This window comes from Chelonia mydas, chromosome 3, assembly GCF_015237465.2.
Source record: "Chelonia mydas isolate rCheMyd1 chromosome 3, rCheMyd1.pri.v2, whole genome shotgun sequence".
Lineage (NCBI taxonomy): Eukaryota > Metazoa > Chordata > Testudines > Cheloniidae > Chelonia > Chelonia mydas.
In genome coordinates this window covers 158,253,679-158,274,196 of record NC_057851.1, presented here as the reverse complement: position 1 = coordinate 158,274,196, position 20,518 = coordinate 158,253,679, and the positions used below count along the sequence as shown (strand labels likewise).

The window sequence follows — 20,518 nt, the reverse complement described above, 5'->3', positions numbered from 1 at the left end:
TTGAAAACTCATTTGTGGCAGGTCTCCTGGGCAAGGCCCTTTAACTGCTCAATTGTTTCTGTCCACCAAGCAGTAAAATAGGTAAATGGGCAGTAGTTTGGAAAGGAACAGGAGAGCTGAAGCCCATTGACCCCTATATTGAGCTAATAGCTTTGAGGCCCAATGACCCAGGTTCTTAAGATGGAAATACGCACAAAGACATGCTGAAAAACAGAATGAAAAGGTTAGTTTGTAAGTTATTGTAAGTGTGCAGTCTTCATTTAGTAGCTGAACAAATGTGAGTTAATCTAATATTTAAAACCCAGTAAACAGTTATCTAGGCTTTTTTTATATAATAAAAAGGCCGAAGCTATCTTAAAAATCCTACATTGTTTCCTGTAACATTTTAGACTATTAAATATGGAGGAAGTTTAAAAAGTCAACATTTTAATTATTTATACTTCTTGTTTACTTAAGACCAGGTTGTGACCTCCTTATTCACATTGGTGAGCAGTTAATTACTCAGCCCTGGTCTACCCTGCAAACTTAAATTGGTATAACTACATTGCTCAGGACTATGGCAGATCCACACCCCTGAATGACATAATTATACCAACCTGACCTCCAATATAGACAGCGCTATGTCGATGGAAGGGCTTCTCCTATCGACATAGCTACTGCCTCCCAGGGGAGTGGAGTACCTACGCAGATGGGAGAAGCCCTCCCGTCAACGTAGGTAGAATCTTCACTAAGCGCTACAGCAGTGCAGCTGTACCAGTGTTAAGAGCAGACAAGCCTTCACATAAGTGATTTCACTGACATCAACAAGATTCACTTGTCAACCTTTCAGTGAGAGCAAGGGGTGGACGAATGGGTCACAATGTGGCCCTATCTGTATTCCTTTCAGTAAAAATCAGTGGAGTCAGGTTTGCTTCATTTATGGTCAGTTTCAATATCATGTTCCCACTAGGGCTGTCGATTAATCGCAGTTAACTCACGCAATTAACTACGATTAAAAAAAGTAATCACACTTTTAATTGCACTGTTAAACAATAGAATACCAATTGAAATTTATTAAATATTTTGGATCTTTTTTTATATTTTCATATATATTGTATTCTGTGTTGTAATTGAAATCAAAGTGTATATTATTTTGATTACAAATATTTGCACTAGAAAAATGATAAACAAAGAAATAGTATTTTTCAATTCACCTCATACAAGTACTGTAGTGCAGTCTTTGTCGTGAAAGTGCAGCTTACAAATGTAGATTTTTTTTGTTACATAACTGCACTCAAAAACAAAACGATGTAAAACTTTAGAGCTTACAAGTCCATTCAGTCCCACTTCTTGTTCAGCTAATCACTAAGACAAACAAGTTTGTTTACATTTACATTTGCTGTCCTCTTCTTATTTACAATGTCACCAGAAAGTGAGAACAGAGATTTGCGTGGCACTTTTGTAGTTGGCATTGCAAGGTATTTACGTGCCAGATATGCTAAACATTCATATGCCCCTTCATGCTTCGGCCACCATTCCAGAGGACATGCTTCCATGCTGATGACGCTCATTAAAAAAATAATGTGTTAATTAAACTTGCGACTGAACTCCTTTGGGGAGACTTGTAAGTCCCCTGCTGTTTTACCTGCATTCTGCATATATTTCATGTTATAGCAGTCTCAGATGATGACCCAGCACATGTTCTTCATTTTAAGGACACTTTCACTGCAGATTTCGCAAAATGCAAAGAAGGTACCAATGTGAGATTTCTAAAAATAGCTACAGCACTCAACCCAAGGTTTAAGAATCTGAAGCGCCTTCCAAGGACGAGGTGTGGAGCATGCTTTCAGAAGTCTTAAAAGAGCAACATTCCGATGTGGAAACTACAGAACTCAAACCACGAAAAAAGAAAATCAACCTTCTGCTGATTGCATCTGACTCAGATAATAAAATGAACATGCATCAGTCCGCACTGCTTTGGGATTGTTATCAAGCAGAACCTGTCATCATCATGGACACGTGCCCTGGAATGGTGGTTGAAGCATGAAGGGACATATGAATCTTTAGCACATCTGGCACATAAATATCTTGCAACACTGGCTACAACAGTGCCATGTGAACACCAGTTCTCACTTTCAGGTGACACTGTAAACAAGAAGCGGGCAGCATTATCTTCTGCAAATGTAAACAAACTTGTTTGTCTGAGTGATTGGCTGAATAAGAAGTAGGAGTGGGTGGACTTGCAGACTCTAAAATTTTACATTGTTTTATTTTTGAATGCAATTTTTTTGTACATAATTCTACATTTTTAAGCTCAACTTTCATGATAAAGAGATTGCATTACAGTATTTGTATTAGGTGAATAGAAAAATACTGTTTCTTTTGTTTTTTACAGTGCAAATACTTGTAATCAAAAATAAATATTAAGTGAGCACTGTACACTTATTATTCTGTTGTAACTGAAATCAATATATTTGAAAATGTAAAAAACATCCAAAATATTTAAATAAATGGTATTCTATTATTGTTTAACAGTGCAATTAATCTCACGATTAATGGCAATTAATTTTTTTAATTGCTTGACAGCCCTTGTTCCCACTGATGCAGTGTTTGGGTTGCTAACAATGGAAGGGAATTTTTAATTGTTTAAAAGCAACTATTTCCATTGTTTTATTCTTTACATCTAGAAACCATTTTGATGGGTTTTGGTTTTATATAAGTGTATGTTTAGAAAATATCCGTGAAAAAAATGGTTACTTACCTTCTCATAACTTGTTCTTTGAGATGTGTTGCTCACGTCTATTCCAATTAGGTGTGTGTGCACCACGTTCATAGTCATCGGAAGGTTTTTCCCTTAGCAGCATCTATTGGATTGGCTGTGGAGCCCCCTGGAGTGGCGCCTTCATGGCAGTGGATCTAGGTCCCTGCCGACCTACCACCTCTTCAGTTCCTTCTTGCCGACAGAGGGGAAGGCAGGTGGGTCTTGGAATGGACATAAGCAACACATCTTGAAGAACAACAATTATGAGAAGGTGAGTTACTGTTCTTGTGCTTCGAGTGCTTGCTCATGTCGATTCCAATTAGGTGACTCCTAAGCCCTAACTAGAAGGTGGGTTGGAGCTTATGGAATTACAGATAGGAGCACTGCTCTGCCGAAAACCACATCATCCCAGGTGTGCTGGGTAATAGCATAGTAAGAGGTGAAAGTGTGAACCGAGGACCACGTCACCGCTCTGCAAATCTCCTGGATCGGGACATGGGCCAGGAACGCTGCAGAGGAGGCCTCTGCTTTTGTGGCATGTGCTGTCAGTGCAGGGGCCGGTACTTTTGCAAGATCATAGCATGCCCAGATACAGAACGTGATCCATGACAAAATTCTTTGCAATGACACCAGGAGGCCTTTCATTCTACCTGCAACTGCCAAGAACAACTGGTTCAACTTGGAGAATGGTTTCGTGCATTCAATGTAAAAGGCAAGTGCTTGTCGAACGTCCAAGGAGTGTAGCCTTTGCTCCCGACTATCCGCATGAGGCTTAAGATAAAAGACTGGGAGAAAAATGTCCTGACTGGCACAGAATTGGGAGATAACCTTTGGAAGGAAGGCTGGGTGAGGCCTAAGTTGCACCTTGTCCTTATAAAAAATGGTATAAGGAGGGTCGGAGGTTAGAGCCTTAAGATCAGACATTCTCCTTGCTGATGTTTTGGTGACCAGGAAACGACTATCCATCAGGTTGGCAAAGACTGAATGGCCAGCTGCTCCTGGGTGGAACGTCGAAATGACCACCAGGTGGACCTTGAGAGGTGATACTGAGAGGACCTGCTGTTTGAAATGTAATAGGTAGTCTAAGATGAGCGACTGGGAGCCTGCATTGGGGGACCACAACCCTGAGAGCGCCAGATTGCAAATCTTTTTCCCTTGTCTAGGTAGGTAGCCCTGGTGGAGGGTTTCCTGCTGCCAAGCAGGACCTCCCTAATGGCCTCAGAGCACATTAGCTCCGTGAGGTTTAACCATGAAGCTTCCAAGCGGTGAGGTGAAGAGACTCGAGGTTGCGATGATGGAGATGGCCTTTGTCTTGTGTGATCGGGTCTGGAAGCAGGGGCAAAGAGATTGGGGTGTCCACCGATAGCTCCAGGAGCATGGTATACCAGTGCTGGTGGGACCAGGTTGGTTCTATCAGTATGACCGCTGCCCCTTCCCTGCGGATCTTGAGCAGAACCTTGTGAACCAGTGGAAATGGAGGGAATGCATACAACAGGTGGTTTGTTCAAGGGAGGAGAAACATGTTCACAAGGAAGCCCAGACTTTGATTCAGGAAGGAACAGAACCGGAGGCATTTTCTGTTTCTCTTTGTGGCAAACAGGTCAATATGGGGAACTCCCCACATTTGGAAAATGTTGTTCACCACGTCTGGGGGAATAGACCACCCGTGATTGTGAAAGGATCTGCTGAGATAATCCACCAGCTCGTTCTGAGAACCTGGGAGGAAGGATGCTTCCAGGTGAATTGAGTGGGCTATGCAGAAGTCCCACAGCTTGAGGACTTCCCAACATAGGGGAGAAGAATGAGCTCCACTCTGCTTGTTTATATAAAACAAGTTGTGTTGTCCATCATCACCTCCATGCATTTCCCTTGCCAGTGAGCCTGGAAGGTCTGGCATGCTAGGTGGACCGCTCTCAGCTCCTGGACATTGATGTGGAGCGAGAGCTCATCTTGTGACCAGAGACCTTGGGTTTGAAGGTCTCCCAGGTGAGCACCCCACCACAACTGTGACGCATCTGTAACCAGGGACAGGGAGAGCTGGAGCTTGGCAAAGGGGACTCCTGCACATACCTTCTGTGGGTTGAGCCACCAGTGGAATTACTTCAGAACTGGCACCGGGAGGATGACCATCTTGTCCAGACCATCATGCCCTGGCCGATAGGCCAATGCTAGCCGGCCTGGAGAGGTCTGAGCCTCAGCCTCGCATGCTGTACCATGTATGTACATGCTGCTATGTGCCCAAGGAGCTTCAAGCAATTCCTTGGTGTGGTGGTGGGGTACTGCTTGAGGCTTTGTATGGTGTCTGTCATTGTCCAAAACTGAGACTCTGGCATGAATGCTCTGGCCTGGCCCGAGTCCAACATTGCTCCAATAAACTCCATCCTCCATGTAGGGGATAGGGTTGATTTGCACACATTGAGAAGGAGACCCAACCTGTCGAAGGTGGATCTTACCAAGTTGACAAGGAGTTCTATTTGTATGTCCTTTTCTAAAAGGAACTTTTGGAAAAACAGGCTCACCTCAAACTGTTTCTCTAGGGCTGATCTATATAGCCTGCATCGGACCTGGGAAAGGAAGACCTCCCCTTGAATTAGCTTGGTCTGAGTCCAGAGGTGTCCTGGTAAGCTCAAGATCACCACCTGGTTCCTGAGCCCAATCCTCTAAGACAGCCTGGGTTCGGGCTGAAGTCTGGCCTCTGGGACCCTGTGAAATGGGAGGGTCCCAGAGCTCAGGCTCCAGCCCTAGCCCAAATGTCTACCTCACAATTAAACAGCCCCTTAGTCTGAGCCCCGCAAGTCCAAGTCAGCTGGCAAAGGCCAGCTGCGGGTGTCTAATTGCAGTGTAGACATACCCTCAGTGCACTGCACATGACTGCAGGGTAGATTTACACCCCAGCTTGCTGCCAACTAAGTATTCATGTACACAAGCCTCTAGACTGCTGACAGACTTCCTCAGGAATGCAAGGAGTAGTGCAAGGCTGTAATTTTGGATAGTCAAAATCTATCTCTAAGCTCTCCTTACATGCTTCAAATATCATGGCAAGATCCATGGCAACTTCCATTATCATGAGGAGGGCACCTTGGCTTCAGTCTGACTCTTAGTCCCAAAGGAGGTGCAGACAACAATTAAAGACGTCCACTTTGAAGACTGAGTTCTTCAGTACAAAAACAGATGATGCTCTACATTTGTTGAAAGACTCCTGGTCTTTGTTTGGTAGGAGTATACATACCATCTCCTTAAAGAAAACAGAGAAGGCCTCAGTTTTATTCCAGACAGAGATCACCACCAGCAGCTTTTTTCCAATCAAGATCATTGAGCCTCTGCGGAAGGGGCAGCACTTTCGAAAGAGGAGACTTAGGCTTTTACATGATCTGCCTGTCAGCTGCGACAACCTCAGGGCAATCCTTCTGACATGATGCTCAAGAGTCACTCTTTAATTAGTCCACAGGATCTTTACCCTTTACTTCCCCTTGCAGGAGGGCCACGTTTTTGGGGTTTTTTTAGGAACCTCATTGCATCAGACTGCTGGGTTCCAAAAATAATCTGTCCCTATTGCCCATCTCCTTCCCCTTCCCTATTCAGCAGCCTGTCTCACGAGAGACTATTACTCAGGCGATAGAATTACTTCTGTTTCTTGGAGCAAGAGAAGAAGTTCCACTGCAATATAGGCAGAAGGGATTTAGTCCTGAAGACAAAAAGGGGATGGCATCTACTTCTGGACTTCAGGAGGCTCAACACTCTCATCTGCCTCATCAAGTTCAGAATGATAATCCTTGCCTCCATAATTCCATCACTAGATGCTCAGGACTGATCTACAGTTCTCGACCTGCAAGATGCATATTTCCACATATCAATTCTCCCTGCACACAGCTAGTACCTGAGGTTCCAAGTAGGACAGGCCCACTACAAATACAACATGCTACCCTTCTGAGCTTCAGCAGCTGTAAGAGTCTTTACCAAATGTTTGGTAGTTGTGGTGGCTCACCTGAGAAAAGATGGAATAATAGTTCATCCTTAACTTGATGACTTGCTGGTTTGAGGGAAGTCACCACAACAGGTAGAGGAATCCATTAAATTGCTCCAACTTTTCATTGCACTGGGTCTAACAATCAACAGAGAGGAGCCTTCCTTGGAACCCACACAGAGAATAGAATTCATAAGGGATGTGTTAGACTTCATTACAGCCAAGGTTTACCTGCCTCAACACAGATTTTAAGCCATGAACACCTTGTCAATCAGCTGCAGAAACAACCACGCACTATGGTGAGAACTTGCCTAAGTCTGCTCAGTTACAAAGCTTCCTGCATGTTTGTCATAAAGCATATCACACTTCACCTAGAGTGCACGCAGAGCTGGATGAAGTCTGCATACCTACTGAACATGCACCACGCAGAGATGTCAGTGCATGAAATCAATGGGAGTTTGTCATTGACTTCACTGGGAACAAAATTGGGCCCTAATATGCTTCTTAAAAAAAAAAGCAAGCTGCTTTTCACTTGCAAAACACAATCTAGACACAAATTAACGTGTCAGACAGTAAAATCCAAATACTCTCCAATCAGTGTGAATCAGCACACTCATCAAAGCCATTCCAAACCAATCTGGGATTTGGTGCTGGGACTGAATTCTTCCCAACAAACCAGCAGTAGGACACAGAAGCACCAATTCAGCCCTTGCACAGCTTCTACTATGGTTCATGGGCTGCTGGCCCATGTATCCTCCTACACACAAGGGGAATTGGCCCAACCAAGTACTGCTTTGTGTACTGCTGCAGAGCATTTTTGTGTGGCATACAGGGGATGTGAATTTCCTCTCAATGATCTGGCCCCTTGTACAGGAGACCCTGGGTGGTTCCAATGCTTTTTGTACCTTGTCCATCCAGGTAAGTGGACTGGATTTGTACCACTTTGTATAATGAACTATGTACAGTGCAAAATCCCCTCAATGATTTTCAGACAAAACAATGATGCTTATCATCACCTTACAAAGGTAATTATGCACAAATACATAGTTGAAATGAACATAAAACAGTATGTGGATGGTTGGTTGATTAGAGATATAACATTGCACATTTGTATGCCAAATGAGCATATTATATAAGTCTGCACATTATTGTTCCATTAGTTAGGAAGGTTTTAGGCAGGAGAGGCCATAGGCGCAATACAAATAGAGTATCTTTCTGAGAGTCACATACAAGGCAGATAGTTTCAGAATACTATTGGGCCACAATAACTCACCAGCAAGACAGTTTCCAAACTCCTCCATCTGTTAAGGATCTGTCCCTCCTCAAAAAGATGTCCCTATTTCTGCTTAATCAGCTGTGGCAGGCACCTTTCTTTTCCAAACATACTCAAGAATCCACTGTGCTAGTTGCATGACATCATCTCTCAGGCATCAGTGTAGCTGGTCAAAACAGGCTGGGGCACATTTCAGTATTAAGAGTACATAGTGAATGCACTGAGCGGAAATAGACTCATATAAGGCAGAGAATGGAATGGTAACTAGATGTCACATATCTAACATATAAGGTAATGCATGTCTTCTGTTATAAATATATCTGTGTACAGAGCACCATAATCTATGCTTTACATTCTTCCTCCGAGGCTAGACATGTAGGAGTGTTTAATTTTTACTGAATATTTTTGGTAAAGTCAAACCATTTTTAATACAGCAGGTCAGCTTCTGCTCTCAGATACACCAGTACAACCGCATTAAATCAATAGGTATATACTGGTGTAGCTAAGAAATTGTTGCAGTTATTGCATTTAGAGTTCCATATTCTTTGTTTGAGGGGGAAGGATGATGTATATAGTTGGGAGGGTAAAATTGATTTAGGCTGGCTTCTCTTATGCTAAGGTTACCTACTGCCTATGTTGCAGGAATTTTATGATTTGAGGGCTAAGCTATTTCAAATCACAATAACTTTGTGCTCCTTCTGGGTACTCTAGGCAAATTATACTGCATATTGATTTTCTCAAATGCCCTTTACTTTAATTAATACTATGATTTTATGGTTATCTGGTCACAAGATCACAAAATTCCTGTTAAAACGCAAACAAAATGCAATATTTTGATAAAGTTCAATAAATGTAGGTCAGTATAAATCTGTGAAATGATGCTGTTCTATGCAGCACCATTAAAATCTGTATATTGCTGAAATCATCATTTAAAGACCTTTCCAAAAGTGCCAGGAACAATATTCTATATCTATTTTTAACCTTTATACAGACAGCAGGAGCATGGTAATCCAAATCTGCATCTCATAGCCAACACCACTGCATGTTTCATAATGAAACATCAGAATAACAGTAAGTTACATTGGCACATGAACAACTTTTATTTTAAAACCTAATGTGAAATAATCAATAATGTACAAGTCAACAGCTACCTCACAGATTTGTTAGGCACAATCTTATCTGAATCACGATGAAAAGTGTCTCTGAGCACATCAGCTCGTAAACATAGGCACATTTTGGATGTCATTGAAACACTCCCCACTACAGTGGTACCAAGCAAATGTACTTTTTTCCCAAACTATCATCAATGTTCCTTTGCTTATTCAGTCTTTTGCAGATCATTTTGCACACAGCATCCACCAAAAGTGCACATATTTATTTTCTTGACATAGGAATTTCACAAAACAGCTGACCAGTTTTTGAAAAATATTCCACAAATTAATTAATGTAAAACAATTTTTGCATCTGCAGAATTCCTATTTTCTCTCACCACAGAGCTTGATGAAAACACAGAAGGTTACACTCTAGCTTGACAAAACTATTTGGCAGAGGTGCTTAATGACTTCTTTGTTTCGGTTTTCACCAAGAAGGTTGGTGGCGATTGGACGTCTAACATAATGAATGCCAGTGAAAATGAGGTAGGATCAGAGTCTATGATGGGGAAAGAACAAGTCAAAAATTACTCAGACAAGTTAGATGTCTTCAAATCACCAGAGCCTATGAAATGCATCCTACAATACTCAAGGAGCTGACGGAGGAGATATCTGAGCCATTAGCAATTATCTTTGAAAAGTTATGGAAGATGAGAGACATTCCAGAAGACTGGAAAAGGGCAAATATAGTGCCCATATATAAAAAAGAAAATAAGGATGACCCGGGGAATTACAGACCAGTCACCTTAACTTCTGTACCCAGAAAGATAATGGAGCAAATAATTAAGAAATCAGTTTGCAAAAACCTAGAAGATAATGAGGTGATAAGTAACAGTCAGCATGGATTTGTCAAGAACAGATCGTGTCAAACCAACCTGATAGCTTTCTTTGACAGGGTAACAAGCCTTGTGGATAGGGGGAAGCAGAAGATGTGGTATATATTGACTTTAGTAAGGCTTTTAATACTGTCTCGCATGACCTTCTCAAACAAACTAGGGAAATACAACCTATATGGAGCTTATAAGGTGGGTGCATAACTGGTTGGAAAATCATTCCCAGAGATTAGTTATTCACAGTCATGCTGGAAGGGCATAACAAGTGGGGTCCCCAGGGATCGGTTCTGGAACTGGTTCTGTTCAATATCATCATCAGTGATTTAGATAATGGCATAGAGAGTACACTTATAAAGTTTGCAGATGATACCAAGCTGGGAGGGGTTGCAAGTGCTTTGGAGGATAGGATTAAAATTCACAATGATCTAGACATACTGGAGAAATGGTCTGAAGTAAATAGGATGAATTTCAATATGGACGAATCCAGAGTACTCCACTTAGGAAGGAACAATCAGTTGCACACATACAAAATGGGAAATGACTGCCTAGGAAGGAGTACTGCGGAAAGGGATCTGGGGATCATAGTGAATCACAAGCTAAATATGAGTCAACAGCATAACACTGTTGCAAAAAAAGCAAACATCATTCTGGGATGTACTAGCAGGAGTGTTGTAAGCAAGACATGAGAAGTAATTCTTCCACTCTACTCTGCACTGATTAGGCCTCAACTGGAGTATTGTGTCCAGTTCTGGGCGTCACATTTCAGGAAAAGAAAACAAATTGGAGAGAGTCCAGAGAAGAGCAACAAGAAGAAAACATGACCTGTGAGGGAAGATGGAAAAAATTGGGTTTGTTTAGTTTGGAGAAGAGAAGACTGAGAGGAGACATGACAACAGTTTTCAAGTACATAAAAGGTTGTTACAAGAAGGAGGGAGAAAAATTGTTCTTCTTAACCTCTGAGGATAGGCCGAGAAACAATGGGCTTAAATTGCAACAAAGGCGGTTTAGGTTGGGCATTAGGAAAAGCTTCCTAACTGTCAGAGTGGTTAAGCACTGGAATAAATTGCCTAGGGAGGTTGTCGAATCTCCATCATTGGGGATTTTTAAGAGCTGGTTAGACAAACACCTGTCAGGGATGGTCTAGATAATACTTAGTCCTGCCTTCATTGCAGGGGACTGGATTAGATGACCTCTCACGGTCCCTTCCAGTCCTATGATTCTCTGATTCTATTTGACTATATTAAATTCCCTTTCCACACATGGAGCACCCACAGGAGTCAATGGAAGTTTTGACCTGAAGCGGAGGTTATAATACTGATCACTATGAATGAAGAGGTTGGGGTTGAGGGGCTAACACAGTATATGAACTATTTACATCCTTGATTGCGTGAGGCATTCACAGAGAAAGGATTACTTATTACTACTTGTTGAATGTACTGTTTATAAAGAAAAATAGAAACAGTTGAGAGGGAGGGCCTGATTCAAAGCCCATCAAAGTCATTGGGAGTCTTTCCATTGACATCAGTGAGTTTTGGATTTTTGTGTGTGCGCAAGCATATATGCAGGTGGTTCTGGATCTCAGTGTTATTGGTAGATATACGATGTCTAAAGGTAATGTCTGTAGTATGTACTTTACATATATGCTGGTTTCATCTGTCTCTTTACATACTGGCCAACTGTCCCACTGCATAGAGCATAGTCTCGAAGCCGAAATATTATACTGTGAATTATATAGAGTCATATTTAACATCTTTTTCATTAATTCCTTGGGTTTGATCTCATTACCATTGATATTAATGGGACTAAGATCTAGTCTTTAAAATGTGATAGAAAGGACATGTGGGGATTTCAGGGTGTAAATCATTTTAGAATAAATCTAAATTGGTATAATTTTGCTAAGCAGTCTATACATATAGTAGTGTTCAGACTAATACATACTTTACATTTTGTGATGACTTCAAGGACAGAGCCATCAGAGGTAACTATATATGTCAACAATATTATAATAAAGTAAAGTAATGTAAACATTACGCATACAATATTACTGAAACAGAATATGTTAGCAAAATATGTAGGCTGTTGAAAATATTTTAAAGTATATTGAAAATTATACAGTTATTTAAAAGAACTTACATTCATGAGTGGTTTCGTGTAGAACATTAATGAAGAGATGTGTGGCTATTTGTAAGGAATTGTGATGATCTTAGGATAGTACTTTCTAATAAAATTATATATTGCCTTGAACTTCATTTCAACAAATGATCTAAACTTTTTTTTTACTTGAAAAAATTATGATAATGAATAATTCATTCTAAATAATGAAGTAAATCCTCACTGATGACATGGAACAAATATTTTACCCTTTGTTATAATTAAATCTGTAATAAAATGCATATATATTTATTGATATCTTTCTTTGGGGATTTTCACCAGTTTTCTCTTGAACAATATAACTTCTTATTCATTGTTGGGTAAAAGTGGATAAGAATAGGAAGAAGTTATAATCATATACTTACAGGCAGTTTATCAGCTATTTACAATGGTACTCAGGTTGAATGGAAGAATCTAATAAAAAAGAACGAGATGCAGTATTAAATATGTAACATATAGAATATGTGCACAAATATTTAAGTATAAAGTTGCCTAAAATAAAAAAGTTAACTCGATAACACATGCACTTTTTTAAAAAATTATTTATGGTTAATATAGAACAAAGAGTTTCCTTGTAAAAATACTTATTTACCCACATATAACTGCTCTGAAGTCTGTACCTTAAGGACAAAGAAAGGTCGCCAATCTCTCCAACTCCTAGTTCTTTGTCAAAAATGGACACAGTTAATGAGGTTTGTTTGGTACAGCACAAATTCTCAGACACAGATAGAGATCCTTTCAATGGAAACAAATTTGTTTGGCTTTACCAGGTTACTTAGCGATTAATAATAGCCTTGAGATGCAGGTCAGAAAGGTCATTGTACCCGCTTGCCAACACAATCTAAAATGTGCAGCTAGTCCAGGTCTGCAGGCTGCGAGGCCCCAAAATGCTATGCATAAAGTAAAAGAGGCTATTTTCCAACTTTTTTTTCATATTAATAAGCAATTTTCAAGAGAAGGGTGGCAAAATGGGGGCCATGCTACTCTAAGTAATTCATTTATTTTGCAATTTAATCTTATGTTGGAAAAAAATTACACTGCTGCAAAACCATAGCATGGTGATTTTTAAACGTCAGTATGTTTCATAAGTAACCTTGTATGAAATATTGTATTAGCAGCCTTTAACAGTAAACTGCAACAAAAAATATTTGCAGAGATTGAAACAGACCTATACATCTTTTCCTACCTTTAATGTATTTCCTTTTCATTCTATTTTTGTCTTGCACATTTGAAGAAAAAACATGCATGATTTACTTAACATTTTATTCATTTTACCAGGTGTTGTGGATTAATATTTTGGTAAAGAAAACTTGAAAGACTGTAGCATGAATCAAATATAAAAATGATACTATTTTAATATATATTTTCTTTAAGAATTTATTTTAACTGAGTTCATATATTTATAAGCCATTTATTACCATTTCACTTGTTTTTGTGGATTAAATTAACATTATGATAATTATAACAGCTAGCATTACAAAGCTGGAGCCCAGTCATGCAAACACTGATTGAGGTAATTTGACTTGTCTGTAGGATTACTTACATCAATAAAGTTAAAGTTACATAAACATGCTTAAATATTTGCCTGATTTGATCCTTGTTCTCCAGGGGCCAAATCCTGCTCTCATTGAAGTCAATGGGAGTGTTACCATTGACTTCCGTGAGGGAATTATCAGATCCCAGATTTCTTTTTGCTGTGTTATTTACTATCCAGACATATGAACTGTGCATTTGTCTTCACTTTTTATTTTATGTAACATATTCTGAAAAAAGGCCAGAATTTACTCACCTAATCACTGAACAAAGCTGGTGTCTTTCACACACAGGTTAATTTGAACTAGCTGTTTCTTAAGAAAAATAATAACATACGTTAATCAAGCTAACCTCTTTTAACTGGGTCAAAATAATTCAATACACATGCACTGTGAACTATAACACTGAATTATGCTTAGTATAGGACATTAATTTACTCTACAAGTTTGCATAATTTGGGGCCAGACTGGTCCTTTTGCAGAAAATCCATGGGAAGAAGCCATTGATGAGAAAATCTCTGCAAGTTTTACCTTGCATAGTTTTCCTCAGATTGTTCTACTGGAAATATGGGTCTGTCGCTTCCTGCAAAGCAGACAGTGGGATCAGCCTCTTGCTACCTGTGGATCTTCCAAGAACTAATGGAGGCACAGGGACATTTGCTCAGCAGACCTTGTGATCCCTCCACACTGGCTCCAGGAACCCCTGCCTCACAACCTGTTTTCCTGGCAGTGACTTTGCTGTGGACTCCCCATGACAGTGGCTGCTCTGTATTACCCTTGTCAGAAAGGCTCCATGCTGAGGAGGGAGATGTCCAGGAAAGTTAATATTGCATGTGTCTTTCCCAAGGACTTCTGGTGTACTTAATGAGGGAAAGGTGTATGCCCCTGGACCCCACTCACCTGCCTGCAGCCCACGTCCCAGCCCTTCTCCATGCACAGATCCTCAACCCTGCAGAGGGCTCAGTGATGCAGCAAGGAGAGGGATATCAAATAGTCAAGCTTACCCTTCCTCCTTCTAACCCTTCTGCACACGCAAGGGCAGAAGGGGTAGAGGGTCTGTCACAGGGTCATGATCTACCACTCTGTCACAAGGTACTAGCTGAAATATAAACTATCAGTTTACATGCTGATGTCCATTTGAATGAAGTTACTACATTAAAATAAATTCTATTTAATGAAACTCAAGGTAAAATGATTTTTGATAAAACAGTGCACAGAATATCTATTACTTCTGTTTTATCAAAATATTTAAATAACACCATCAACATCTTCCTCAAAATAAAAACTGAAGAATATAAATGAACGAATTATGAATAAATGTGGTATACTGTACAAACACATAGAATGTAGATTTAACCACTTTAATGGTACCAAATGTTAGTCACACCCATACAGAATCCATCTCCTATACTGCAGAATGTACCAAGTAGATTTTAACATTCCACTGATTTCCAACTGATTGTTAATGGATGAAGGCAGCACCTTGAATGCCATGGAGAACCAGCTGTGAAAGAGTTAAAAAAAAAAGTGTTAGCATCTTTTTTCACCTCTGGACTGTAAATAACAAAGAGTTGTTTTGATGCAGGAAAGAACTAGAGGAGTTTGCAGAGATGAAGGAGAAAGAAAAGGAGAAAAAAGACCTAGAAAGAGAAGAAAAGAAAAAGGATCACCAAGCCCGAAAGATGCATTACCTCCTCAGCACAGAGCAGGTTGGTATACCTGTCCCTGACAGCTCATGCAAACCACTTGGGCCCCCAGCTTGACAGAGATAAACTAGCAGGCTGAATGGGACATGACTTGTTGAAAAGATATCACAAAGACACTACTTTGAGTTCAATTTAGTGCTTTTCTATAGGTGAGAGCAGGTACCATGACTATTCTGTGACAGCAGCTTCACAGAGGCAGTAACAGCACTGCTGGCAGAAAGAGTCCAAGTCAGCAGTTTGATCTGCCACTGTGATAACACAACACGAAGGGCATAACCTCGCTTTAAAAACTCATTTTGACTGGCTTATTGTTGTGTGGTTGCACTTGTCAAGAACTAACAAGTTATTAAGCCGAGGAGCAGTTTCATTTTTTCTTTTTTAATTGAGCTAATGATTGGATTGATATCGTGCTCTTCTGCTGTGTTTTAAAATACATTGTACATGTAGGGTTTCAGCTAAAGCTTTTCATAGAACTGCCTGGATCAGCACATTTACCTTGATTATTTTCACATAGGTATGCCTCTGGAATTTTGAATATTTACTGATTAATTTGTTTGCACTGCTAAAAGTTCTAGAATTTTCAAGTCTTCCTATACAGTGTGATTGGCAGGAAGTCAAATTTTTTAGTAATTAGTAGAGCTGATCTTATATGGTAAAACAGGATTTAAGAACCTTTGTTCAAATTTTGAAGGGCTGTTCTATTTTGACTATATTTGTGGTCCTTGCTAGTCCCTATTTGTGAACATTAGTGCAAATGTTTTTTTTCTTTCCATGATTGTTTGGTGAATAGTTGTTCTTCACATGAATACCTGTCTTTGCATGTGAAATTTCAGGCATGAACAAAATATTTGTATTCATTATTTCCTATTTGTTGTTTGCTACTCATTGTTCGTTATTTGTTACAATAAAAATGATCAGTCATCTGATCAGGGAGCAGGAACAATACCATGTGACTCAGTGGCAGCAAATTTAGCCTTTTTCAGTGTTTATGAATCATTTATAATCCACCCATAGTTTGAAACTTGTTTGCATTAATTGTATGTCAGATTTGAAAAGTGAATACATTAGTAAAAAGGAGTAACTTTAATTGCAAAATTACTAAATTCAAGGTCTGTTCAGAAGCAATTTGCAAACAGAGAAAAGGCCTAAGTTATTAATTGAATATTATTCACCACAAATAATTTGGCCAGCTGTAGAAATAGTACATTTTTCACATAGAATGTTCTTAAAGTTTTTACATTTTCTTGGACCATTTTTTGGAAAAAATAACTTATTTTTACAGTAATTCCAATATTAAGCAGATACATCAAGCAAAATATTAGAAATAAGGATGGCCTAACAAACCAAGTGTTCATGTGGATAAAATGTTCTACACCTTTAGTATCTGAAAAATTAAACTGTGGCATGTTCACCATTCTTTTAGATGGCTAGTGAGATGAACTGAATGACTTATGGTCTAAAATATAATGAACTCATTTTGTTCCCGATAGTGCCAGGTTAGAAAACTGCATTTTCCTTTACCAGTGGGTACTTTTACACACCAAGATTCATCCTTAAGGGATGGCAGGCAGCATTTGTACCTCAGTCCTCAAGTTAAGGTTTTCCTGGTGGAGGGCAGCAGTAAGCATCGTGGTCTTATGGATTTGGGTTTCTGATTTAACAAGAACAAAGCTTGACAGGCACGGTTTTGCAGAACTAAAAACACTCCGGTTTTGCTCGCTGTCAGGGTCTACATATTCCATGACTCTGAGGCCACAAAATTTGCCACAGAAGTCACAGTTTGGTACTGAATTGTGATCCAGGAGCTGAGCTATAATTTTTTTTATTTTTTTAAAAATATCCCCTCTATTAAGAAAAAGTATCCTAATAAGAAAAAATAAGTTAAATTACTGTGCGTTATTGGCACTTATTTAAATTGCCGCATCTTCACTTTGCCTCTTCATGCAGCAAGATGGTTTGATATAAATGAATACGTTTAGCAGAAATATTGAAATATGATTTTGGATTTTTTTTTCTTAGCTCCTTTCTATACTGATTTGCTTCTTTGTGACAGATAGTAAAATAATATAATGTTAAAGGTTATTGATATTAAATATCAGTATTTTTGCTGTTGCTATTTCCATCACATATTCCATAAACATTTTACCATAGCTGAATGAGAAATAAAATTTCAAGCAAAATACTGACATAGCATTATTTCAGGATATTTTATAATTCAGGAAGTCCCATATGTTGCTAAAGATTAACATCTGTAGACTAAAAATAGGCTATCATAGATTTGAAGAAGTCAGTCTTCCATAGACTATTCAGAATTGTAGCTTCAGATGCTTGTGGAGCTAATGCTTGAGATATCATGTGATGGCTTTTCCTTATGTTCTGCAGCACAAACATTAAAATTGACTGCTGTTGTGACTGCAGCGATTTGAATACTAGAGCGCCTCGGTGCTTACAAGTTCAACAGTTACATTTTTACAAAGGCTACAAATTAATATAGTATTTAATATAGTGTTACACTTTGTCTAACCTGTGTCATGCTTACAATAAATAAAACATGGATCAATAAACTCAGTGATAGCTTTTAACAGAGTATATATATAAAAATTATACCATATTATAGCACAATTTAAAATTACCATTTTACTATATTTGTTGATAAATAATGAACTCTATAAGAATTTGCAATAATATAGCAATTTATTGTTGATGTTTGTACATATGCACTGTATTTATACAAATATTTTAACACAGATACATGATTACTTCAGCTATACATCAGTGCTTGAATTAACAGACCTTTATGAATTTATTAATTTAAAAATAAGAGTATCTTCTGGACATCTACATTTCAGAAAGAAATCTAAACATTTGAGCATCTTTGTATAATCAATATTTACTAGCAGTAATAGTGTTAATTTGTTGTCACACACTTAATCAACATTATTCCCTGAAAATTGTTTGTTATGCATCCCACTAACTTCAAAACACAAATAAATTTTACAGCTTTAGAAAATAAACAGCATCTACTTTTTGTCTCTGTGTAGCTGGTGTTGTTCATGCACCACAAATACAGCCCAAACTTTGTAGCTATAAGAGGAGGTTTGAAAATAGAATGTGATTTTTTCATTTGAGTAAAACTAAGTTATTTGGAAAATAATGCCCGGAGAAATAAATTATGAACTCTAAAATTCTATGCTTATGAAATACTGAGCTTTTACTCAACTTGCTTTATGTATCAATAGCTTCAGTAACTAGACAAGTAACACCTAACGTAGATGAGCTTCCTTTGTTTGAAGAAAATTTCTCCTACATAATTCCCATAATTATGAAGAAACCTGCAACAGACTCCATGCCCTTGGTATCAAGTAATAAATTATGTTGTCTGCTCCACCTACTGGTTGCTTTTTGCAAGAGATTCCATTGTGGAATATAGAAAGAAATATCTTGAAAAGGTATCAACACTGTTATCAATCTAAATTCTATTAGAAAAACTGAACTCTTCTCTTTTGGATTTTAATAAGCTGATATGTATTTATGCTCAACAATATTTTCCTTATCTGCTTTTAAATGAACAATATAAGTGCTGTGTTTTATGATGAACAAGATACCTTAAAAATGCAAGGAGTTAAAAATTGCATGACAGGGTTAGCAAAAACTCTGCCTTTGTTCAGATTATTTCTTTGAATACAAATGTTGGCAGCACATTATAGAGTAAAAAAAAGTCCCACTGGCCTATTTTATATTTTTATTTTATTATTTTTCTTTTTGCATTTATAAATCAAATCATGAACAGGTTCTTAAGCTAAGTTTGCTATCAGTCCATAATTGCAGTGTGCAAATTAGTACTATTGTGTTAATGGATCCCTTTTAAATATAATTAATATTTTAAAAATAAGGTTTTTTTAATTTAATGTTTCTATTATGAATATGTACAATATATCTGCTTTTCTCTTTTTGTGTTAGTGAACTCAAACGTGTGTGCAGGTTTTACCTGGTCTCCTCTAAGTACATATTAGCAAGTAAATGTGGCAAATGGATTAAGAGGCCAATTTTCCAAAGTGCTGACAAACTGTAGCTGCCTTTGAAATCAATGGAAGGTGAAGGAGCTCAGCACCTTAAAGGAATTGTCCAGCACTTCACAGGATTGGGTTTGAAAAGGCCATACTTGATGGGACAAGGGACTGCATGTCTCAGTCACTGCATGATTCTAACAGCTCATATTCCCAGATGTACTTGGGCACACAACACAATAGCAGTGAAAGTCAGACTTCTCTTGTAGGTGTATGATGGACCAAAGCCAGGGCTCTAGCAGCTATGGAGACACACTGTATGTCAAAGGCTGAGGTAACCCTTTGCTACTATAATTGTCTCTGTCATTGGAAGAAGGAATAGAGAATCAGTGGAATAGTATTGCCTCACCCCTGACCATCTTTTCCTCCAGGCACTCACACTGCCACGCAAGATGATGGGAAATGTGTATTTTTTTCTCCATTCTCCTTTTGCTCCTAAACAGTGGAACTGATTTTGCTCAACTTTTCACTACCAAATTCATCTTTGAATAGAGACCAAGTATGGAAAATTGCAGCCCAAATGATGAACGTTTTCCTTCATGGCATTACTTCCACAGAGGCATAATGTGGGAGTTGTAAGCCTGGCCACACAGCCACAGAACCTCTTTGAGCATTACTGGCCATCTGGGGTGCCCCAAGCTCCTAATCTCACACTGAGGGACTCAGATTCATCTTTGGTTCCAACCTCAGTCCGTTCTCCTCTGGGATCCACCAAGCTGGGATCAGCTAGACTGATACTGTCAACAGTTCCATGGGATCCTCTATTTACCCAAGATCAGAAACACATGCAGACACGTGAGACCCTCTGATCTTAGAAAAGTTGGCTCATTCAGTTCTGCTGGTGCTCTTCCTAGTGTTCCTGATTCAGGTACAGGATCTTCTGTTGGGCCATTTCTCTGCCCCAATCAGCTCCTGGCTGGAAAACTTACCAGGGCAGTTTTATTCTCTGGGTATTGTGCCCTTTTGATTTGTTGGCCCTGTAGTCTTCAACCTCCTTCTTCTGTAACATCAAGAGAAGAGGGGGTTGATAAGAGTCCTGTGTCTTCATTGCTGACGAGCCCTAAGTTTGCACCTCCTATAAAGATCAAGAAGAATGATTCT

The 20,518-nt window shown here is 38.9% G+C and overlaps 1 protein-coding gene across 4 annotated transcripts in view; it reads left to right on the top strand.

Moving 5' to 3' along the window:
• The window catches only part of SPATA17 (spermatogenesis associated 17), a 152,884-nt gene that overhangs the window by 53,165 nt on the left and 79,201 nt on the right, over positions 1 to 20,518 (top strand). For all 4 annotated transcript variants that reach the window (XM_037895718.2, XM_043543646.1, XM_007064745.4 and 1 more), the window contains one exon: positions 15,230 to 15,353. In XM_037895718.2, the coding sequence (XP_037751646.1) occupies positions 15,230 to 15,353 (124 nt within the window). The remainder of the gene's footprint in view (positions 1 to 15,229; positions 15,354 to 20,518) is intronic.